This window comes from Synchiropus splendidus, chromosome 18, assembly GCF_027744825.2.
Source record: "Synchiropus splendidus isolate RoL2022-P1 chromosome 18, RoL_Sspl_1.0, whole genome shotgun sequence".
Taxonomy (NCBI): Eukaryota; Metazoa; Chordata; class Actinopteri; order Syngnathiformes; family Callionymidae; genus Synchiropus; species Synchiropus splendidus.
In genome coordinates this window covers 8088535-8113453 of record NC_071351.1, presented here as the reverse complement: position 1 = coordinate 8113453, position 24919 = coordinate 8088535, and the positions used below count along the sequence as shown (strand labels likewise).

The 24919-nt window shown below is 46.5% G+C and overlaps 2 protein-coding genes across 5 annotated transcripts in view; one reads left to right on the top strand and one right to left on the bottom strand.

The window, feature by feature from the left end:
• The window catches only part of bsna (bassoon presynaptic cytomatrix protein a), a 58289-nt gene that overhangs the window by 26810 nt on the left and 6560 nt on the right, over positions 1-24919 (top strand). For 2 of the 4 annotated variants that reach the window (XM_053849542.1, XM_053849541.1), the window contains exons 4-11: positions 9302-9745; positions 10390-15720; positions 16975-17142; positions 17366-17616; positions 17856-18756; positions 19791-22287; positions 23268-23765; positions 23893-24233. In XM_053849542.1, coding sequence (XP_053705517.1) covers positions 9302-9745; positions 10390-15720; positions 16975-17142; positions 17366-17616; positions 17856-18756; positions 19791-22287; positions 23268-23765; positions 23893-24233 — 10431 coding nt within the window. Of the gene's footprint in view, positions 1-9301; positions 9746-10389; positions 15721-16974; positions 17143-17365; positions 17617-17855; positions 18757-19790; positions 22288-23204; positions 23766-23892; positions 24234-24919 lie in introns of all 4 variants that reach the window. The other 2 variants (XM_053849543.1, XM_053849544.1) reach the window with 2 other exon arrangements.
• Positions 1-24919, bottom strand: part of LOC128749693 (helicase ARIP4-like) — an 87268-nt gene that overhangs the window by 60461 nt on the left and 1888 nt on the right. The window contains exon 2 of the mRNA XM_053849551.1: positions 5495-5794. The gene's annotated coding sequence lies outside the window, so the exon portion shown is untranslated. The remainder of the gene's footprint in view (positions 1-5494; positions 5795-24919) is intronic.

The window sequence follows — 24919 nt, the reverse complement described above, 5'->3', positions numbered from 1 at the left end:
ATACCACACACACTGGAACACACACTCACACGCAGCAGGTGTTCGATGAACAGGGCCATTTTTCTATTCGGCCTGTCATTCGAGTGTTCACAGCTGTCGTGACTTCTGCCAGAACAATTATGAGGATTACTGCTGCCACTTCACCTGGATATTAGTCTGGATCATGATGTCCGCTGTATTTTGTCATCATCTGTGTGCGTGTGTTTGGGTAAAATGTGGCCATTAAATACCCCGACACGTTCGAGTCTCCTGCCTATTCTCACAACCGAGCAGCTTATTTACTTTTCAACATGCTTTAAGGTTCCCCAAGCTTTGTTTGGTTAGACGTCTCATTTGTTCATAACAGCTTTACACTGTCTTTCCGAGGGATTATTTTTTATAATATCTTGATCGAGTCACCTGACCAAATGTGCCACCAAAATATTTTTGAGTTAGTTGACAAACTGCCAGATAGACAAAGCACATACTCCCCCTGGTTTCTATGGCAACACCAATAGTGCAACATGACGAGAACACGGCTAACCTGTCTGATAAAAACGCCAGCGACAAACTACATTCTATTGTGAAACAAATTCAACCACAGCTGAAGCTGAAAAGACTTGAATTAATATTTGACCTTTCAATTCAGATATTAAGGTGAGGCGCGCTGACTGTTGCCATGGTCACCATTATTCTATAGACTCTTTTCCATTATGTTTTCACAGTCACTTGGGCAGCTTTGCCCCAGGCTAATGTCAAACAGAGAGCACAATTAAAGCAGTTAATTCCTGAATGTGTGCGAGTGTTGGAGTGTGCAGCAACATGCATCTGCTTCTGGTCAGTTCAGATCATAGGCCATTCAGACTAATGAAGTCCAGCACCTTCATTTATTGTGTCATGAATTTCCTCACCTCTTTTCTCATTCCCCTTTGAGATACCATCCAACAGCTACTGTACACATTGACGACCACATGGAGAAATAAAGAGTATTTTCGCTGACACACGCTCAGAGAGAGTCAGAACGACACACACACAGTGGATGTGAGGTGCTGCATAATGTTCCATAACCTGCTGTTGACATTGGCTCAACAACAAACCATTTATTCTGCAGGCTGAAGCGCATGTCTTCACACTACAGTTGCTCTTTAAGTGGGAAATAAATCAGAATGGTGGGCGCAAAGTGACAGAAACCACACAGGAAGCGTCTGTGTGGTTACACATCAGAAGCGACTAATAAGTGCTGGCGCATGGTGCGTCTCAGTAAAGCCAGACCTGCGTTAGAAACCATGACACGATGAGCTGAAATGTTAATTATTTTAATGGTACGTCACAGACCCAACATTAGCACTCGTGATATGCAGCTAATCTCAGGTGCTGATGAAGCACCAGTGACCGGATGATATCAGAAAAGTAGGTCCAGAATGAGTGCGTCATGGCTCCGTATTTAGAAATCAGAACTTTAAATAGAAGCAGCAGCAAGTTTGAGCCTCTAATGGACCAACGGTTCACTGCCGCTGCACTTCAGAACATTTCGCTACAATTAATAATACAACGACCTGCCGTTCTCGCCTCTCCTCTTCCTTATCACTTCCTTCTGTTCCTCCTCTCTGCACATCCTTTCATCTTCAGCCCTTTGTTGCTGAGCTCACTTCCCTGTCATCCTCCTCAGTAAACACTGACCTACATTCACTTGCTAAACACTGGTTATTCCAACAATCACTTTACTTCTTCACTTGACTTCATCCTTTCTAAGACACACCTGGCTCAGACTTTAACTCTGGGTTTGGGGGAATGTTTGTGGTGAAAAAGTGGGAAATGAGAACGGATTTTTCTTTGTCAAGTTTCAAGCTGACCACATACAATAAGGAGGTGAGCAAGAGTTGGCCCCCAAGCCTTGAGTTTGACACCAATTGCCTATTAAATTGAAAACGAATTGTCATCCTTTGAAGGCACAAGTTGAGATTTCTGATGCGGTTTCTGATCAGTCAAACCAGGCTTGTGCGGAGTGTCTAAATTTGAGCGTTTCATCTGGCCTACTTTCCTTCCGCCGCTCCACCAGGTTGACTTTAAATGGGTCACTGAGGAGAGAGTTCTCTTCCCTCGGCTACACAGCTGATTAGCGGCGCCCAGTGAACACACAGGGAGGAAAAAAAAATAGAGTAGGACTCCCTCAGGAAACGAAGAATTACTATGAACAAGCTGGAATCTCAATGTGTCACAGATGACACCGCTCAAGTGTTCTCTCATGAGGGGAGATGTGTGGAAGTTCAGGAGACCACAACTGAGATGTGGGCTGTGGAGCTCGAGCGAAATATCCCAAACATCATGTCTTCATATGGAACAAAACTCACGACTCATATCAAACATGGTAGTGTGTTCTTATAGCAGAGCGTGTAAAGAGGATGACATGACCTCACTGCGCCCCCACCACAGGGCCGGTTTCCTCACCAGTTGATTCTGCTTCTGATGCCCCCTACTCAGCAGACCACTATGAAGGAAAGGGGCCATAAAAGATGATGAGTCAAGACAGACGACCCTGGTCACAGTTCACTGCTTATGAGTCAGTGCAATACTGGAGACTAACTGACTAAGAAGGCCTGACAAGTCATGTTTATTTATGCGGCAAATTTAAGTTGCCTTACAAACACGATAAAGATTGAAAAAGAATACGGACAGAACATGACATTGAGATGAAATTGCTGTGTGCTACAACCAGAGTCTAACATTGGAGGTAAAGTCAATCAATCCTGCTTTTACAAAACAACTATTAAGAGTGTTTTTTTGGGTCTGTTTATTTGACGAACAAGAGCTTCATGTTTTTGGCTGGAATCCGTAAATGCACTGAAGCTGGACTATTAAAGCTGCGGCTTCAAAGAGCACAGTTCTGATGATTGGGGAATCTCTCCGAGCAAATGTTGGCTCCGACAAAAGCTCAGTGGGGAGACTTGGCAACGGCTTCAACTTAAAGCGACTTACAGCAGCCTGTCGCTGTGCGAGCGGCGTCTTTTCTGCCTTCGCTCTGCCTGTCTGTGGGTGCGGATGTTCCCCTATCAAGGACAAACACATTGATTTGTCTTTCCATGACATGTTATCTCCCTCGCGCAGAATCAAAGTCAGTAAAATGATGGACTTATGTCGTGTGATTTTTCTCAGCGAGGGATCACACGGTGACTCAGGCCGGATGCATTGTCATAAAGGGGAACCTGCTTTTTAAGGTAAACTAAATACACAGCGGAATGAGTCAGAGATGAATGACTCACATATGATTGCCTCCATAAATACTCTCAGAATATAGCACGTGACAGAAAACTGCCCACCTCTATTTCAGGACTCATTTATTCCTGGCTCTTTTTGGAAGGACTGCATGCAACGTAGCTGTGTGCCTCAGGTGGACAATAAATAGCCCTTAAATGGCTCTCATGAGTGCAGCAATAATACTAAAGAGACGGTTGTGTTAAACATTCATTTTGTGTTTGTCAAAACTGATCTGAATTAAACAGTGCTTGGGGCTACATTCAGATAAATATGATGTTTGAATTGAAATGAATTGACTTGACTTTTCCTGCACAAGCTGTTACACTTCCAGGAAATCATCCGTGACAACATGACAGATGTTGACAGGTTAAGCGTATTTGTGTGGTTGCTGAACCCTTTAAGGCTGAAAATGTGTTGTTGAATCATTGCAGCATGTGTTTATATGACTATTTCTTTTCTTTAATATGAATTTAAAAAACTCATTTTAACTACAGTGTACATTGGAAAAGGCTGATGTGCGGCTCAGGGGCCAGTTAAAGACCTAGATGGGCCGCGATGATCACAAAACATAACGTGAATGTTCAAGGTGGCTCCACTGCGGCGTGCTCATCCATGATATGAAGATCTCCAGCTCCTTGTTAAGAATAGAAATGGTGATGAAAATAAAAAAATTCACATAGAATTCCACATAGAGCCACTCTGAGCTGCACTCCGGACAGACTCGCTCTGACAGTCCAAGCTTGACCTTGGAGGTTGCCATGACGAATGCTGGTGCACCTCCTGTCACTCACTTGTCATATTGTGTGTGTGTGGAAGCCAATCACGGATGCTGGCCAACAAATGTTATCCAACTGTCTTTTGCCGCTACATTCAAGTGATGTATGGAGGAATTATGTCTGTCAAATGAAGACATGACAGAATATCGATCGCGGATCCTGGTTTCTTGTGAAGCAAGAAGTGGCGTACAAGTTCGTCAGAAGGAGTTTGTTTGAAATGGATGAACTTGAGTGTGTTGCTTCCTAACTTTCCCTCAGCTTGGATCTGAATGAGTGAGTCCCAGGAGGACAGTTCCATTCGGATTTTATGTGCAGGGAGATATTTTTTCTTCTGTTTGCTTTCCTTCCTTAGAGACGCGCTCGATGTGCTTCTGCTCCATTACCTCAATCGGCTGGCCGGCCCTCCTTCTTCGCTTCCAGCTGTTCTCATCTGCCCACTCACACTTCCCCATCCTCCTGCTTTTATTCTCTCTCACTGCATTGGCAATACAGTTTCACGGACTCTGCTCAAAGACACTGAAACTCGGAGTGCAATCCAAACATGGAGACTCACGAGGGAGGGTCTGAAGATAGCTGGGGACAAATGTGCTCAAGAACGATTAGCGCAAACTAAAGTTACAAAACTAATTTGGCTGCTTCTGAAACAGCATGGAACATGACTGACAGTCGAAACAGGGCTTTGTCTAAAGCACGATTTGCTCCAAGAATTGGAAGCAGTCACAATCTAAGCCGCTGGGAACCTCCTCAGCTGAAGGCCGGTCGAAATAATCATAACTCAGAAATCAAATCACCCACAACTCTGGATCCGTGAGTCACGTTTGATAGAATTAATGTGACATACTACCACAAGAATCTCAGTAAACTGTGAGCCTCCTGTTAAACAAGTAATTTAAAATCAATTAGAGGGCATGTCCGTGTTCCTGTTTCAAATGGAAGGTGATTCATGGTCTTCCCTTTGAATCCCTCTGCCTTCCATTTGGAGCCGAGCTCTGCTGTTTCCCTGTAATTCTGGCGTGGGCTGCTGAATTAACTCTGTCACAAGCATGTTGTTCGTCTGCTCTGCTCAGTGGGAGATGTGATGACTAATTGCAGCGTGAGGGAGAAATAGCAAGTGTGTGTGTGTGTGTGTGTGTTCCTCTGCAGTCTTAAATTGCCTCGGGCCCACTAATCACATAGCATGCATACATGCGGAAGTGGAGCTCTCATTGTGGACCTGATGACAAATCGTGGCAATAAATGAAAACTGAGAAGAAGAGCACGCTCATGCAAAGCACCGACACGCTCTCACACACTGCTGCTCTACTTTCTGGATGACAAATCTCAGCATTAAGAGAAATATCCCAAGAGAGGGAAGTGGAGAGCCAAGAGAAGTGGAAAGAGTGATGGATTGCTCAAATGAAAGCAATGGGAGAAATTGAGAGAGAAGAAAGAGGTGTTATATACTGTATGTGTGGGCAATAAAATGTTTTTCAGAATGAACTCACATCTTTGTGGAACTAGATAGATCCAGCTGCAACCAGCATCTGAGGGGTTTTGTATTCCACCGCATCTCCGTCCGTCTTGGCTCTCCCCTTCTCTGTCTCTTTTGAGCTCCTGCCTCCTCCTCTGCGCCTTCTGCACTCTCATGCTTTTGCCACGCCGCGATTTTGACACTCAGAATCCAGCTTTTATACATGCCTGGCAATTTATTTCATCATTTCTGAACCGCTACGGGTAATACCGCAGCGGTCCGACCCTCTGCTGGTGATTCGGGGTACTGCGCTGCCGCTGTCCATGGTGCTGATCTGAAAGAGAAGTTGATTTTGGTCACATACAGATGGAACTGACGATTATCACCCTGAATAAAATTAAACTACTTATTTGTTTGTGTATTAGCAGCAGCATATTAGCCAGTATTTAGAAAGTATTGATTGGGAGTTGTGAAACCTAAATTTTACCATGGAATTTCCACCAAAACAACATCATGATCACATCATGATATTGAATGCAAATAAGTTTATGAATGGCTAATATATATTCTCCCAATCTAAAGTGTAACCCGACTGACTCAATATTCATGCAGGGATATTTCTAACTATATTTAGAGCCAAGTCTTCACGGTTCTCATTGCCTGCATTACCATATTCACAAAGAGATGCCGCACCTTTCTCCACTTTATTATGTTAATAGTATCCATAACTGCAGGAGTGTCTCTCTGTTGGATGTTAAATTACTGTCTCAGCTAGGCCTTGCGAAGATGTTGAAAACATCTGCCACATGAGTCTGTGGGAAAGTAGTGGTGGAAGATAAGATAAACCACAGGGGGGCCATTAAATAAGGACTGAATGGACGTGTGCATTTGAGCATCTATAACTTTACAGTGGCACATATGTTCATTGTTGCGGAACATATTTTTAAGTCATCACACCATGTTTGGTAAAAAAAAAAAAGTTTAGTCGTGTTATTAGAGACTTATTACAGAGCCAGTTGGACAGTTCAAGTGACTTGGGGGTCTGACCCAGGATCAGATTTAGAGCTGGCCTGGGTTCAGGTCAGAACAAGTTCTCCATTTGGGAGCCTCAAAAAGTCCGCGCTTCAATGCAAATCGGAGCGATAAAAGAAGGATGGGTGAGGGAGGGGGGATTCTGACATGTGGTCTGACTCATTCTCCTGTGGTGCAGTGGCATTATCCCTGTGCGACCACTGACCACCATCTCCCCTTTGGAATCAGGTTTATTGACTTCATTGCACGTAGCATGCACGTGTGATGTTCGCCAGCCATCTGTTTTTATTCAATCAGGATTCTTGGTAAGACGTCACCCCTCCCCCTCGCCACCCCCGCCTGTCGCTCATGACTGATGTTCCACATGAAAACAGACCGCAGCAGAATCAAGCAATGACCTCCGGCGTTTGCTGGCAACGCAGAATCTAAGAACCTGCTAATTTGGGAGACTGACTCCAGAACTAATGACTGCAGCCTCCTCGACACGACCCGATGATTCTCCTGCATGTTTCACTATGCTTTTAGACATAAAAAAAAATATATATCATTGCAGCTCATATTCCTCACAATCACATTCTGGTTCAGTTTCTGTGCGTACTTGTTGTTGGAGTGGGCAAATGATGGGAGCAGAACAGTCACACTGACACTTGATCAATGCCAATCTGGGCTGTAGTGACACACGGCTGATGTGTCATCGCAGCCCAGAGATGACACATCATCACCATGTAGTGATAGAGTTGGACCTCAGCTCCCGCAAACAAGCGCCCGTCTGTCCACTCAACTATTGTTGGTCGGAAATGTTGCTTCAATTTGTTGATAAAAAGTACCGGCATAGGAGCTGTTGTTCGTGTGCTCCCTTGAGCAAGGCGAAAAAGCTGAACCGACTGACCCAGATATTTTCAAGGGTTGAGGATTTCATGTCTGATTCAGCACTGTGTCAGACTCCAATCACATCAAAGAGTTGAGGGAGTTGATTCAGGATGTAAAAGACACACACAACCTTTAATAGTTACGCAAAAGAAAGACATAATCTTATGAGCGTACGTCTTTAAGCCAAGATGATATTAAATTCATTTTGTTGCTGTGCCACAGACCCACAAGTGACGTACAGTTCTTCTCTGTTTCACATTAAACCACAGTTATCTGGTTTTGTCGTCCACTCTATTGTCCTTCTCGGAGGCTGCAGGAGAGTCATGTTTGACCCTGGCAGCTCTCTGGCCTCTCACCGTTGCTCTTTTAAAACTCGTGTTTAAATGTCAGCACGGCTCCGTTCCGAGGAGCCAGCGATGCTCACAAAAGAGCGGGCTGGACAAAAAACAGTAATGGATTAATTTGAATATGTGTGGCGAGAAAACTTGAGAAGTAACAAACACTTGTCTCGATCTCACACGCGCAATTACACCCACAGCCTGTCTCCTATCTAACACGCACACCTCCTCGCATCAAAGCGCTTCTTCAACTGCCAGTTTCATGAGGCAGAACTAATTCACTGTACATTTTTGGAATCCGCCTCTTTTCTCCTCACTCCCCTGTCTCTTTTTTTCAATTTCACAAATATCCTGATCCTCTCTGCGGCACTCTGGCTGGCAGTCTGTCGACGTCTCGGCTCCATTTCCTCCAGAGCGCCTGTATGTTTTGTCACGTCGTGCTGTGTCATCAACACTTGGTTATGAATTCATGAACTGGTGTGAGTTCCTTGGTCAAGTGGAGGCATTCAAGTAGTTTGGGCTGTGCGCTAATTTATCCAGTTGGCATGGGAACTCCTCTCTATTGCCCCAGCGGAGCAAGAAGTCTCTGGAGAGGAGAAGGAGGGAGGTCGCTAAGACTGCAGGCTGAAGCCAAAACAGTGACTCTGACGGGCGATTAGAAGTACCATGTGTTCTATTTTAACTTCACCACTTCACCTCCTCTCCGTGGCTCCCTGCCTGTCATCTGTCTGATCCTGGCACTGCAGGGTGCACGAGCAACTTCACCCACTCACATAATACTCTTGTCCAGGGACGACTCCTTCCCGCACTTCAAAGAATTCACTTCAAAAGCCCCCGATTCTCTCAAACATTTTCATCCTCAGCAGACTTCTCCTCATGACTCAGGTCCAGTTAGTGAAGTCTGGTAATGATGCTGTACTAATCCAGCAGCCGGTGTACGATCAATCACGTGTTGACACTCAGCAGAGGCGCGTTTAGGGAGCAATATGACTCATCAATACATACATCAGTTTTGTGTCACTTGGCTTTGCGAACAAGATTATTGTTGCTTGGTCAGCTTGTAAGTTTCATCTGAATTATTGGTTTGTCGACAGCTACCCACTCTATTCTGTCTTGTTTGGGGGGTTTACCCACCTGTCGCTCAACAGTGCCAGTTCACATTGAAAGTATCAAGACATTTCATGAAGCTTCCTGACTCAGACAGACAGCAGATCGTATTGAAATCCTATGTACTTCAAGCACTCAGAGGAGGTTGATAATTTTCTATTTTCTTGTGTCATAGAAATCTTTCCTTTCTCCACTGTCTATTCTTTCCTCCGTGTCCTAGTTCCTACCTCTCTCTCCTGTCCTTCTGCCTTCTAATAATTTGAGTTTAGCCTTTCATTCTCGGCTCTTTGTTCTGCACACCTTTATGTCTCTGAATATTTATGTTGGTGTTTTTCACCTCCAGTAAAATAAAATACATTTGTTCAATTATGATCAACCCACAATATAATTTAAAAGGTGTTGGCGATGTGGCGCCAATGATGCTGGTCTGGCCACAAAAAATGAGGTGCCAAAAACACAAGCAGGTGATGATTTCTACTTTTTCTGTCTTACAGAAGAAAGAATGGCTGTGTCTCAACTGCCAAACACAACGCCTCATGTCGGGCGGCGGCCTTGACGACCCCCCATTTCCTGTCCCTCAGCCGTCTCCCAAACACCAACCGAGCGGTTCGCCTCGTCACCAGCCGCCGACAAGTCAGCAAAGCCCGCTGCATAAACCGACTGGCCAGCAAGGAAGCAAACCTTCCCCGACTCAGAAACCGAAGGCAGACACCGCTCTTAGTGGAGCGTTTGTGCCAACCGCTGCCAAACACCAAGCAGACTCCACCACTGTTCCGACCTCTGTCCCAACCACTGAGCAACAGAAAGAAACGAAAACCATTGAGGAGAAGCCAAAGACTGAGCCGGACAGCCAAACCACCAAAGACACCAAACCCTCCCAGAAGAAAGGAGAGCAGATCACACCAATTAAAGAGATTAAGAAGTCCAGGCACTATGATGTGAGTACTACATTTCTGTCGGGTGTTTTTTTTTGTGTGTCTCTGCTCAAAAATTGACAAACTTTAGACAGCCTTTTGTGTCACATTTGAGGGATACTTTTCAACACGTTTTGATGAAGATAACTGCACAGCACGCCTCCATGTCTGTTTTCATGTTGATGCTTCCACAATAGACTCTGTAGCAGAACAAATAAACACACTAGTTTGGCATATCTACCCCTTTTTCCCAACCCCAATGATCTTGTATTGAAAGGAAATCAAGTGGGCAACTTGGAGAAACAGATTCCCTCTTGAGCAATGAGCTCTTGTCCAACTCATGCCTTTGACCTGTCACCATCAATTACTTGTTATAAAAGTTTTAGAAAAGTTGTCGATGCTCTTCATCATGCTTTCGTTCACCAGGTTAGTGCCTCTGTGATGTTTGTGACCCAGCATGATTTTGACAGTTAAACAGTTAAATATTTTGTCTTTTAACTCTATGAACAAATGTATGAATATGATTTTTTCTTTATTTAAGAGATTTAAAACACAAAGATTTGACTTCCTGTCACCCTTTAGAATCAAATATATACAGTACCAAAGCAATGTGACTGAAATCTAAACCCTCCTGAAGTGTAATCTATGATTTCCTTTTGTCTCTTTAGGATACAAAAAACAACAGCACACACGACTTGTCCCGCAGCCCTCAGAGCCTCAGTGACACTGGTTATTCTTCAGACGGCATATCCAGCTCCCAAAGTGAAATCACTGGACTGATCCAAGAGGAGGAGATGAAGCTCAGTGAGAGGGGGATCATTGGAAGGGGGTCTCCGCCGAGTCCCTCGGAAATCAAGAAGCTTGAAAGCTCCATGAGGCCTCTGCTGGAGAAGAGCCTGTCTGAGGAGAAGCCGGACAGGAGAGGCAGGAAACACAGAGACCGGGACCTAGATGACAGAGGGAAGCAGCGCCCACGCTCCTTGTCAATACCTCCAGATTCATATGATTCTGACGAGGAACTTCAAGACATTTTAGAAGAAGAAGAGGATGGAGGAGAGTGGGAGGGCAAAAGAAAAGAAGGGAAAGAAGAGAAGAAGGAGAAAAAGAAGAAGGAAAAAGAAGTCGATCAGACCGAAATGACTGATGAAGAATTCATGAGGAGACAGATCATGGAGATGAGTGCTGATGAAGAGAATGAAGACGAGGAAGAGGAAATGGATGAAGATGAGGATGAGGATGAAGGGTATGGATATCAAAAGCCGAAGAAAATGCACCATAAGCACATTTCTGATACAGGAAAGGAGAAGAGACGGCTTCAGCATCATTCAAGCAGCTTTGAAGAAGAAACCAAGACCTCCACTGACGTCTACAAGGGCTCTGTGGAGGAAGGTGAGGAAGACGTCATGTCATCACAGGGTGGACTGAGGCGCTTCAAGACCATTGAACTCAACAACACCAATAGCTACAGCCGAGACATGGAGCTGAGCAACGAAAATGACCTGAGTCTCGACAGAGAACCCGAGCTAGAGATGGAAAGTCTGACAGGTTCTCCTGAAGAACGTTCACTGGGTGACTACTCTTCAACTCTGCCGCCAACCTCTTCCTCATATGGCTCAGGTCAGTCTCCTACATCCATCTCATCAATGGAGGAAGACAGCGACAGCAGCCCTAGCAGGCGGCAAAGACTAGAAGAGGCTAAGCAGCAGAGGAAAGCTAGGCATCGGTCTCATGGTCCTCTGCTGCCGACTATAGAAGATTCCTCAGAGGAAGATGAGTTGAGAGAGGAAGAAGAACTTCTGAGAGAGCAGGAAAAGATGAGGGAGGTGGAGCAGCAGAGAATAAGGAGTACAGCGAGGAAGACGAAGCGAGACAAGGAGGAGCTAAGGGCTCAGAGACGCAGAGAAAGGTCCAAGACCCCACCCAGTAATCTGTCACCAATCGAAGACGCATCCCCGACGGAAGAGCTGAGACAGGCGGCAGAAATGGAAGAGCTTCATCGTTCCTCCGCTTCTGAATACTCTCCTCAGAGTCTCGATTCTGAAGCTGAGGGATATGAGTCCAAAATTTACAAATCCGGCAGTGAGTACAACCTTCCTACCTTCATGTCGCTTTACTCACCAATAGAGAAAACGACAACAACCACCACAACGGCACCATCTTCCACGTCCAAACCACTCAAAAGTGCAGAGGAGGTGTACGAGGAGATGATGAGAAAAGCTGAGCTGCTTCAAAAACAACAGAAGCAGCAGCAACAGCAGCAGCATGGGAGACATGGTCAATACTACGATGAAGACATCAACGGACAAGGCTATGATGATGAATATGAATATGAACAAGACCAAACGGGATACGACAATGAAGCTGCAGAGATAGAAACTGATATTTATGAGGAGATCCGTCAGACTTCTCAGAATATAACCAAGATGCAGCTCGCTACAGATGAACAAGTAGAGATTGAAATTGAGAGTTCCTACACAGACAAACAGCTCCTGGACACAGGTTCAGCTTTTGCGAAGCTACTTGAACAGAGCAATGCTCTACTGACCCCTGGAACAAGCCCAACGCAGATCTCAGCTCCTGTTTCGTTTGCCGAAAGTGGAAGGATCCCTGATGTCCGAGTGACACAGCACTTTTCGGCAAAAGACAGCCACAAGGACAGGTTTAAAAGCCAGGCAGGGAAGAATGGGATAACTCCAACAGTGGCTGCTACAACTATCGCAGCGTATGGTGTCTATGCTCGAGATGCAGTCACCATTTCTCAAACAAGTACTAGCCACACTATGACATCTACTCAGTCGGGCATATATGGTCGACACACTGGAAGTACCGCTACATCTTCAGCCACTGTCTCCAGTGTCTGTAGCAAGATTGCGGAGATAACCCAGGCCTACAGTCAAAGAGAGGTGATCACCAGAAGGGTTGGGGAGACTAGAGGCGGCCAAGCACGAGACAGCTCAACATCATCCGCTGAAAGAGTAACTGAACCTCGTTCTCCCAAGTACACTACTTACTACAGAAGTACAAGTCCTCCTCTCTCTCCATCACCTCCACCTCAAAGCCCCACACGTTCCCCCTCCAGAAGAAATACAGCTGAGTTTTCCACACAAACTTTCAATTCAGCACTTCGAATGGAGACTAGTGGCTCTGGGCCAACATCCCCGGTGATCGCTCAGGGAACCCAGACGTCACATCGATCAGTTTCCCCAAGGCTCTTCAGACAGCAGTCTTCACAAGACGCCCCATACTCTCCACCTGGAAGCCCAGCCAGGCCAATGACGGTGAACACAGCTACTTCACCTTTGTCTTCACCAACTCGCTTCAGCCGTCAGTCAACATTTGACAGCTACTCCCCGTGTGGAAGCCCCCCAGACACACCACCTTACCAACATTCCCCTACAAGGAGTTTCTATCGCACGCAGAGGATAGAGAAAGTAAATGTTGGAACAAGTATGGTCAGCACTGCCAGCACCTACACAAGAGGGTCCATGTCGATGGATAACATCTCCCTTTGCCGTATTTCTACAGTCCCAGGCACTTCTCGAGTAGAGCAGGGTCACATGATCCAAGGTGGAAGTGTGGTTGATCTCAGGACGATTGCGAAATCAACACCAATTATCATGACAGATCAAGGGATGGATCTCACCTCCCTGGCTACTGAATGTCGCCGATACCATGGTGTGTCAGAGGGAGGTCGGCATTCAACTGTAATACAGCCACTGATCATGAACTTGAATACCCAGGAGACCACAACACCAACCACTGTGAGTGTCACTGTGGCCGCGTCCATGTTTATGACTCAGCCTCGAAAGCCCACAGTTTACGGTGACCCACATCAAAATCAAATCGATCTTGGTCAAGGCATGGGATCAGCCATATGCTATTCCCAGCATAAGCCCCCTTTGTCACCGCCAACAGATCCATCAATCCCCAAAATCGATGCTAAACTCGAAGACCTCAGTATTCAACAAAAGGAGTTACAAAAACAGCAGGAGAAGCTGCAAATGCAACAGGAGATTCTTGAACAACAGTTGCAGCAACACCATCAGCTGCAACACCAACATCAACAGGCCTCTGCTTTGGCCAGATTCAATCTCACAGGCCAGATATCACCAATTATGAAAAAAGACTTACTCGTGAGCCAGACTAGCTCTGCCTCTGCTGTAGTCAGCGCTGTATCCCCTGTTGTTAACACTGAAATGTATGGCTCTGGTCCAGTTGAGCTAAAAGGCAAAGCAAGTCCTCCAGGCTTGATTGCTGGAGTACAACCCCCTCATAGCATGGTAGTACAGATGAATGGAGGACCAGAACAGCCAAGGGCAGTCACCCAGTTGGTGAAGGTAGAACAAGGACAGGACGCTATGGATCTTGCGGGTGGTCAGATTAAACCTGAGAACCAGCCAGCCTGCTGTGATGTAGTTTACAGACTTCCATTTGGTGGTAGTTGCGTTGGAGAATCTGAGAAAGAAGGCATAAGGCCACCATCAGCTCCCCCGCTTACGTATGAGTCTGACCCAGAAAGATCTGGACGCTACCATGAGTATCCAATGGATGCAAGGAAAGCCTATACATTGCCCTACCCAGGAAGACTACAGCCTTCAATGTCTGACACAAACCTGGCTGATGCTGGACTTCATACATATAGCAAAGTAGATCCTCATTTCCAGCCGCCAGGGGAACAATCTGTGGACATCACTGCTATGAAACAGGGCTACGGTGGATACATGGGAATGCAGTACGGTTCATATACTGATCTGAGGCATGGTGGGGACATTGCAGCCCAAACGCTGCCTATTAGGAGATACAACTCATTGTCTAACATCAGTTCTGACTATGGTTACACAGCACGGGAAATTGCCAGCTTCCAAGAAGCCAACTTGGCTCAATATAGCGCCACAACTGCAAGGGAAATCAGTCGCATGTGTGCAGCACTCAACTCTATGGATCGATATGGAAGCAACCCAGATTTGATGCAGTTCGGAAGCTTGGGAAGGGGAACGAGTCCAGCTACGTCTAGACTTGCCGCTGGTCTTGGCATGAGACCAAACTTACTCTTTGGATTAGATGGGAAACCAATTTCACACAGCCAAGCTTTGACCAACCTTATCAATGCCAGACAGGCTAGTCTCAGAGCAATGTACCCTGCAGCCATTCGATCAGCTGACGGTATGATCTATTCCACGATACAGACACCCATCGCTTCTACGCTACCAATCACAACCCAACCTGCTTCTGTGATCCGACCTATTCTCAGGGGTGTCTATAGACCGTTCCCGTCACCTAACATGACTCCAGTGCCCCTATCGAGTCTAACCAGACTACCGGTGGGCCCAAGGGTAACCTTATCAGGACAAGCACCAGTGCGCTACCCAGCACCTGGTCTGCTACAAACAACATCAGCGACTATCACTTCCGCTGCAGTCACAATGTCTATTCCAGCGAGCACCTCAGTGACTGTATCTTTGACGTCTTCTTCAGTCCAGGACGAACCAGTCTATCTAGGCAAGGGTGCCACTGTGACCTCTGCCGAGACCTCAGCAGTACAGGGAACGCTTGTGATTCCAACAGATCCACAACAGCAACCCATCAACCTGTCTCAAGCACATTTACAGCAACAAAAGCAGGCTACCAGTGCACAGGAGCAGCAAGTGCCCCCTCCAGGAGCTCATGCCTATGCACCGATGACTCAGTCACAATCCCTTGGCTTTGCCCAGCCTTCAGTGACTGATCCCACTGGCGGTTTACCCATTCAAGGAGGTCTGCCACCCTTCCCTCCACCGGGTGCTGTACACAAAGAGGGTGAGACGGAGGCAGAGAGATTGCATCGGCAGCAAGAACAGCTTCTGCAGATGGAAAGAGAACGAGTGGAGCTGGAGAAAATCAGACAACTGCGGCTTCAGGAGGAGCTGGAGAGGGAAAGGATTGAGTTGAAGCTCCACAGAGAGAAGGAGCAGATGTTGGTTCAGAGAGAATTACAGGAGCTGCAGACCATCAAGGAACAGGTAGAGGAAGATCCGAGTCGAACCAAGATGGTTGCATTGTTTTGAGCATTTTGAATCTGTATCTAGTTTTGGATGTTTTTGTGCCATTTGTGTTGAAGTACAGCATTATTAAATTTTGCTCCTGTTGTACATAGACCTGTGATGCAGTACTGTTCTCATTACTTTACAGTGTTTTTTCGTGTGTGTGCATGTCGTCAGATGCATGTGCTATTCTAATTCATTCTTCTTTACTAGTTGACGGATTTGAAAGGGTTAACTCAGATATTCAGTTTCTTGAATTGGTTCTGTTCAACACAACGCGCTATAAACGTTTGTGTTTGAGCCCTCGTATTCATGAAGGAAAAAAAAAACATTGTTAAACTTAACAATGTCTATCAATGTATACCACGGGTCTCAAGCTGATCCACAAATGGGCCACAGTGGGAGCACGTTTTGTCACAACCATTCAAGTTTCTTTTTAAACATGGGTCTTGAGACTGCTAACATCTGATTGGTTAACTGAAGTGAGCTTGTTTGGTTGGAACGAAAACCTGCAGCCACTGCAGCCCTTTGTGGGTCACTTTGAGACCCTTGAACTGTGCATGGATAGCATGAAAGTGTGTGTGAGAAGTGTTTGTTTTCTGTGATGTTTTAAACCATAAAGAGTGTGTACCAAAAGGGGATTTATTTATCAAATAACTCAATCTATATTAATAATATTTATATACTAGAGCTAATGAAACAATGTTCTCCTTTTTTGATAGAACAAGCAGTTGAAAATCTTTCAAGTTACCTCAGTTAAACAGGTGTGGACGCCTTGTGAAATGAGAATGAGGAATGTTTAATATGCATCCAATAACCAACAACACAAGCAAAAGCCCGAACACCTTTTTTGCGCAACCTATGCCATGATAAATATGCATAAGCTTCTCCTACGGGCTTTTTGTGAGTGATATAAGCAATTAGCCCCTACATACCGCACCTGACCCGTGTCACCCAGACATTCATGCTTTTTGGACTAATCCCAAGTTTTTCTAACCCATTTGCACAGCAGAAGTCAGTCTGCATTATTATATCAAAGGTTTGATTTTCATCCGTTCAACTGATTTATTTTTAATGACTTGATTCAAAAATACATGGCATGTCTTTTTGCTTTCGGTATTTTAATTTTATTCTCTAAAGTCATTCTTGGATGCTTTATTTTTTCAGCCGACTGTCGTCGTCCACAGCAACTCCATATCTCACCACACTATACTTCACTCTCTACTCTTTTAGGTTCTGCATCAGCAGCAGCAAGAGCGTGAGAAACAACTCGTAGTCCAACGGGAACAGCTGGCCCAACAGAAATCCCAACTGGACCAGATCCAGTCTTTGCAACACCAACTTCAGCAGCAGCTTGAAGAACAGAAAAGGCAAAAAACAGCTGCAGCTCAGAGCTTGCAGGTATGTAAGGTGGAAAGTCTGAAGAACATTATCGAACGGTCCATGGAGAGGGTTCTCTCTGACCCTAAATAGCTTGTTGAATTTTATCTTAAATTTGGATCTCCAGCAGGCTTTTATAACTAAACACCCGAGGGTTAACCCTGGATCATAATCTATTGTTGACATAAAAGTGAATACATTGTTATGCTGTATATAAGTGATGTTTTCCTGATTCTCTTCACAGATGGATGGGCAGCCCGTGCATCCTTACATCGACGCCCAAATGGGTTCCCGTTCCCTCCCTAACTCCTCCTCCGAGATGTGTCTGAGGACCCAGGATGAGCATGTGGAGACCAGGAACAACATGAGGAAACACAGTTCCATGACCAGGCTGAGCAGAGACAGCTTGGATGGTGACGGTGTGGTGTTCTACGGCTCCCCCCGCAGGATCGTTGATAGCTCGGTGCAAACGGATGATGAGGATGGGGAGGAGAGGTAAAACTCACGAGTTGAAATAGATTTCAGAATGAGCCACCAGGAATTACCAAAAAGCAGAGGCTCTTGTACGACATTAAAAGTGGCTTTTCAAGGATTTAAAACACCAATCATCTCTGCAGCCTTTAGTATGTCATAGTGTCAAACAAACACAACTCGAAGTTTACATTTACATCGTCACATTACAGGAGAGGGAGCTCATTTGTTTGTGTTGCATTGTTTGCTTTCTGTGTAACTAGGTACATGATGCGGCATCGAACCAGGAGGCGTGGTCGCAGTGTTGACTGCTCTGTTCAGACGGATGATGACGAAGACAAGGCAGAGACAGGTCAACCTGTGCGACGACGGCGATCACGGTTCTCACGCCATGCAGAGTCGTCGAGCAGCCACGCTGCCTCCAATGCCACAGGAGCGACCGAGTCCAAAACGGACTCGTCCAAGATGGTCTCCTCCAGTATAGCCATCCAAACACTCCGAGAAATGTCCTGTCAGACAGAGGTGGAGCATCTAGGGAGAGTTTCTCCAGTTATTCATGTGACAGTTCCGGACCCCAGCAAAGTGGAGATTGTACACTACATTTCAGGACCTGAGCGAACCCAAAAAGGCCAGTCCCTGGCATGCCAGACTGACCCAGAGGCCCAGTCACAAGGTGTTGTGGCACCTCAGCTGAGCGTTCCAACCACAGTTAGTCCATATTCCTCTTCTAACAGCATGCAACAGTCTGCTGATATGAACCAGCAGCGACAACAGCGACAGCAGCAGCAACAGCGACGCCGGCCAGACCCACTGGACATCAACTACCAACCTCACAACCACATTCACAATGAGTCGGTCTCGAGCATCATACGGCAGCAACAAGGTGCCCCCAAATCTCCGCAGGTTCTCTACTCGCCAGTCTCGCCAGTGTCTCCTCATCGTCTGCTGGAGACTTCTCTTTCCAGCGAGAGGTTAAACAAGGCCCATGTCACGCCCCAACAGAAGTCATACACAGCCGAGTCACCCCAGCGACACCCATCAATGCCCCGACCCATCAAGAGCACCCAGAGGTCCATGTCGGACCCCAAGCCTCTAAGCCCCACCACAGATGAGCACACGAAGGCCAGGTTGGCCTTGTATCAACAGCAAGCGCTTCAAAACCAGGTAGAGTCACACAGATCAGCCAACAGTGAAGACGGAACACTAGAATCACAAAATTACCTACATATATATATATATTTATAAATAATGGGATCAGATTGATCAAAATATGCCATAATAAACATAATAATCTCATGACATTTTAAGACATCTTACTCTATAAAACTATAACCACGGCACACATATGTCTTTAGAACTATAACCCAGGAGCAAAATCATTGCCAATGTTGTATTTTCAGGGAAAGCCACTCTTAGCAGGAACATAATGTCGTCCTCATGAACAGGAAAGCTATACTCCTAATCTCCCGCACAACTGCCACTGAGCACAGTGAAATTGAAAAGCACATGAAAGTCTTCCCGGGTTGGCTTTAATGAGAGAAATGTGTTCGACTTCACAAGACTGCGATCAATGCATGCATAATTGAATCAAAGAAAAATCCAACTAATTTTAAGACCGCCCAAGAACGAGCACTTTGAAGAGCCTGAAGAATATCGCTGAACAAGAACATAAAACTTTATCTGACATTTTTTCACTAGAGCTTCTCCAATGAGGGCTAAAAGTTGAATTGATGAAAATAGGAACATATTTTACCGTCGACATAAAAGCACTTGGACGAAAATAAACAATACTAAAAACGGCAAATCTATAGATTGCTTCTTCAAAAGTTTATGGCTGCATTCTAACTCACATATTTCTCTTGTTTCTGGTTGTCCTCGTCTTCGTGTCATCACGTGTCTCCTTCGTCAACCTTGTCAATTCCTGTCCTTGTTACCATTTTTATATTTTGTTATATTCTGAATTCACTCATTTTGACTCCCTCCTGTTGAAACAAAACAATCTCTTTTTCTTACAACATGTTTGTAATCCTGCGAATTCTTTTTTGACATTTCTTCCCATCCACTCATTTACTTTGTCCTCTCACATGCTTGGGCAAATACCATTTACCACACCTTTAAAATTTCTGTACATTTGCCCAACTCTCCCCTACATGTTTCCCTTTTTCTCTTTCTGTCTCTTTCTCGCTCTTCTTCTCCAGCTGGCGGCCCTCCAGCAGAGCTCACTGCTCCGTAAGGTCAAGAGAACCCTGCCAAGCCCACCTCCAGAGGAGACTGCAACATCCGTTCACCTGCCGATGATGACACCGGCACTGCAACAGGTCTACTTGCCCTCCGTGCCCAGCCTCAAGCCCACCTCTAGGTCTGGCTTGGCTGCCAAAGCCAGCCTCCTCAAGGACCTCACCCATGAGCTGAAGGCCGTGGAGCAAGAATCAACGAAACTGAGAAAACAACAAGCGGAACTCGAGGAAGAAGAGAAAGAGATTGACGCAAAACTGAGATACTTAGAGCTGGGCATCCACCAAAGAAAAGAGACGCTGGTGAAAGAGAGGGAACGAAGGGATATTGCGTATTTGAGATGCATGGGAGACACTAGGGACTACATGTCTGACAGTGAGTTAAACAACCTGCGTCTTGCTGCGGCAGCAGCATCACATGAAACAAACGGGCTACTGACTACAAGACCAAGCACCGCTCCTTTAAGTCAATTTCCAAGTGACATCAACACAGCTGCCCAGTACCCCCCAACATCATCTTTCCTTTCCTGTCAGTATCCTCATAGCCAAGCTGCAGCACAAACTCAATCAACTTTACCTTACCAGTCCTCAACCTTTAACCAGCCCCCTTATCCAACAGTGTCTCAATCCCAAGCACTGCCACAGCCCACTCCTCTTCAGAGCCATAGTCACACCCCCGGACCATCCTATCAGTCTCAAACCTCCTACACCTCTCACACCTATCCCCAGACTCAGCCCCCATACCCCCAGACAGACATCGGGATACCAGCTGCACCTCAGTCTCAGCCCCAACCAGGGCATACAGGCTTTGGACCTGCACCGCCTGGTCAACCTCCTTACCCCACCCACAGCTCACCCTATCCTAGCGCCGTGTCCTCCTACCCCAGCCAGACCACGCCATACCCTGGGCAATCCCAGGCAGATATTTTGACAGTCCACCCTGGAAGACCCAGGCAGACCACCCTTGCTGACTTGGAGCATAAGATACCCACCAACTATGAGACGATCAGCAACCCCACAGTTGTGGTCACGACAACAGCACAGGACGCCACCTACTCAAGTGGAGCTCCCTCTTATGGTCAGTACAGCGCTTCAACAACAATGGCAAGCTCTTATGGGCCATATGGATCCGCACCGGTGTCAAGTAGTTATGGTGGGTACTCCTCAATGCCCCCGACAACGTATGGTCCATATACGTCTACGCCAGCGAGTTCATATGGACAATACACAACAACAACTGCTAATGCTTATGGCTATACAACAACAACGGCCAGCTCATATGGACAGTACACAGTTTCCAATGCATATGGACATTCAGTAGATAGTCCCTCCACGTACAGCACAGCAGATGGGATGTATGGATCTCCTGGCTTAGAGCAAAACATTCCAAGGAACTACATGATGATCGATGATGTCAGCGAGCTGACGGCAAAAGATGGGCTGGGCACGACAGCAGGGGACATGATGCACCATGGCGGTACCGGGCGTTACCCAGGTGACATCCATGGCCACAGCAGCACCATTGGCGGTACAACACGTGGTGGAACTGGCAGCTCCTCGTACGGCAGGGCACCCGAGGAAGAGCCAGCGATGCAAGAAGAATTGTACGACCACCATGGCAGGGGTAAGAGCAGCTACAGACACGGACCTCTAGGGGGCAGCAGCAGCAGCGTGAGCAGTAGCTTGGGTGGGGGATCCCCCTATTATTATGACTTCGACTACAAACATGGCAGCCTCCGCTCTGGGGTACAGAAACCTTCATCGTCCACTAGAGGCCTTCTGGCTCCCGCCGTCATGTCGTCGAAGCGCAGCAAACACAGAAAATGGGGGAGTATGGAGCAGAAAATCTCCAAGTTTTCTCCTATAGAAGAGGCTCGAGACGTGGAGGCAGACTTGGCCTCCTATTCAAGCATTGCTGGTGGGGCTTACCACTCCGCCAACATTCGAGGACGTCAGCTTATTGAGGATTATGGCTTCAAGAGGAGTACTTACGAGGCCGGCAGTGCCAGTACCCCCGTTAGTCGATACTACGGATCAATGGGGGAAGACGATCGAATATACTACTCGTCCACTGGTCGCTCTCGTTCCACTGGCTATGGCATGGACAAGATCTCATCTAGGGACTACTCTGGGTACCGCAGCCGATCTTATGAGAGGGATGACCGCTCCTACAGATCTGGATACAGCAGGGGGCGCCACCCCACCCGGCAGTACTCTGAAGAGGAGAGCCCACTCAGTCCAATGGGGAGGTTCATGCGTTCTGGGCGATCATCAAGTTTAGGTCCCGACCCATATGACAACCGCAGCAGTAGATATCAATACTATTACGGCCAATATGGTTCCAGCCATTCTCTGCCAGATGTACAAGACCACATACGGGACCTTCCTCGGACGCATGTCTACAAGACGGAAGACACATACTTAATAGACGATTATCATTGTGCTGTTTCAGACAGCGAAGGTAATTGTGGGCGCTGAACGCCCACATAGTCTCACTACTACTGCCCCACCGTCTATCTAAACGTCCCCCACCCACCCAGAGAATAGGCTTAGAAAAGAGAAAGAGAAAGCAACAAAGCTAGCTGTTGCATGCTGATGTTTTCTTCTTCCTGAGAGCCATATGGAGCTCTCATTTCAGTGGACTGCTGTCTGTCTGTCTGCCTGCCTGTCCGTCCAGTCATCTGTTTGTCCAAATCTCGCATGGTTCTCCGGCGTGGTCGTTTTCCTCGTTCGCCACTCTGAGTCACTTGGAAGGTCTTTGCACGTCACAACTCAGTTTTTAATCACAGGGTTTTTTTTTTACAATGCCTCAAGTATGACTTTATTGTCCTACACAATCTGTTGAAAATATGTATCCGCACTGCAAAACAGTTCATGGAGATTTTAATTACAACAATTATTTGATAAAATAACTTCTAAAATCTCACACTATACATGCTGTAAATTAATACAAAGCAATAAGTGCTTACTTTATGAGCTATAACAAGGAGTTGTAGCTATTTGTCAGTGAATTCCTGCGTTGTGATATATTTTAATGACTAAAAGACAATATTATCAAATACAAAATAATACGTTTGTGAGCGTTTACCCTTTGAAATAGACAGACTGGTAATGTATTTGTCAGAAAGTAAGATCATGACTTCAAAGAAAATGTGTCATAAGTGGCAATATTTGTTTGTAAATGTAATTTTCTTTTACTTGCACTGACATCTCAGTTAATGGGCTGTTTTGCAGTGTTTGTTTTCTGTCTGGTGGTTTGTGACATGTGAGTAATTGCATGGATGTATTTTTATTTCTGTCTTTCTTTCTGTGTCTCCTTCTGTCTGTGTTTTTTTTGGCATGCGGTCCGTCGTCTCTCTGCGTCCTCCCTCCTCTCAGCCTGCATGCCGCTGTCTCCAAACGACATGGAGATTGACTGTGATCTGCTCTCGGTTTCCAAAGCCTACCATCTTGGCCAGGAGGAGACCGACTGGTTTGAGAAGCCACGTTCCAGCTCTAGACACTATGGCAGCAGCCATTCGAGTGGGAGGAGCCGCCATGGTGTTAAACACACCTATCACGATTATGATGAACCCCCTGAGGAAGACCTTTGGCCCCAGGATGAGTACGGTCACAGTGGGCGGCACTCCACGTCACGTGACCACCGGCATCACGGCAGCTCTAGCCGACACTCTTCCTCATCCCGTCATTCTGATGAGCCAAGGTCCTCTAGGTCTTCCAAGGGGCACCCAAAGGACCCCTCAATGCGGCATGAGACCTCAGGCCGATCATCCTCATCAGGAAGGCGTGGAGAATCGAGGTCTGGGAGTTACCATTCCTCAGAATACTCCAGAGATCCTTCCGGGCACCATCATGGCCAACGGTCCTCCAGACAAGGGGACCCCCACCGGTCCTCACGCAGTAAATCCCAGCAGCAGGTGGACATGCAGGGACAACCAGGTAAAGATTGTATTGATATGTGAGATGATAGGATAAATTCATTGCAGGTTTTATCAGTGACTGTAGAAGCACAGAAGGGAAGTTCTTTGAAGACAAAAATTCAGTCAACTCCATCTTCTCCTCATAGGCTCCTCTAGGACCGGGAGTTCTTCAAGGGGTCAGGGCCAAAGCGGTGGTCCTGCAGGATCAGGGCGCCAGGGAGGTCCTGGCTCCCAGACAGACGGGACACAGGGACAGAGGACACAGCTTCAACAACAGGCTCAGACTTCAGCTACCCGACCGGGACAGCCAGGTGCCACAACCACCACCGGCCCACTGCAGCAACAGCCCACAACACAAGGACCAGGCATGGGCATGGGGATGGGGATGAGTCAGAACCAAAACAAACCAGGACAGATGGGATCCACAGGGGGCCCTATGGGCCAAGCAAGGCAGCCGGGTCAAATGGGACCCACGTCTACACCCATGGTGAGTAGGACTATGGGTCCAATTCACCCTTGTGTGCAGAATGTTTTATGATGCCGAGATTCAGTCATGAGTGTGTGCTTGGACACCCCTCTTCAGTTAAGTCGAGTCAGCATGTATCCCACACAAGCATTGATCTGCGTCACAAAAAGCACATCACTATTGAGCTTGAGAACAGTCTACATATTGGGTACAGCAACGCAGCAGCAAATAACAGGCTGCTGATAGCTCAAGTCGTGTGAGACAAGATCAGATGACCTGCAGCTGTGCTGACGGAGAGTAGGTGAGTCAGAAGCGTTCCAGAGGAAGAGTAAGCCGCCGCCCACTGAGAGGAAACAGCCCAACTAAAGAACATGAAGCAAGGCACTCTCACACAAACTAAACACACCAAACCTGGGGAGCTAACAGTATTTTAACTTTAATATAAGGCGGGGATTGATCTGGATGCTGTTCGATAGCTGTAGCCGCCTTACAGGAAGACATAGACTGGAGACAGATTGATTGCTCTTCAACGTGCTTACTCATTCACTTGATTTCATGTCGGGTCCTTTGAGTAATTAAAAGTATTGATTTAAAGTCTCAGGGGTTACAAGGCGGCATGGCTGCTGTCCAGCGTCTATTTATGAGTTTCTATCCAACATTCATGGTAGACAAACACTTCCGACCACAACAGATACAGAACCTGTTCG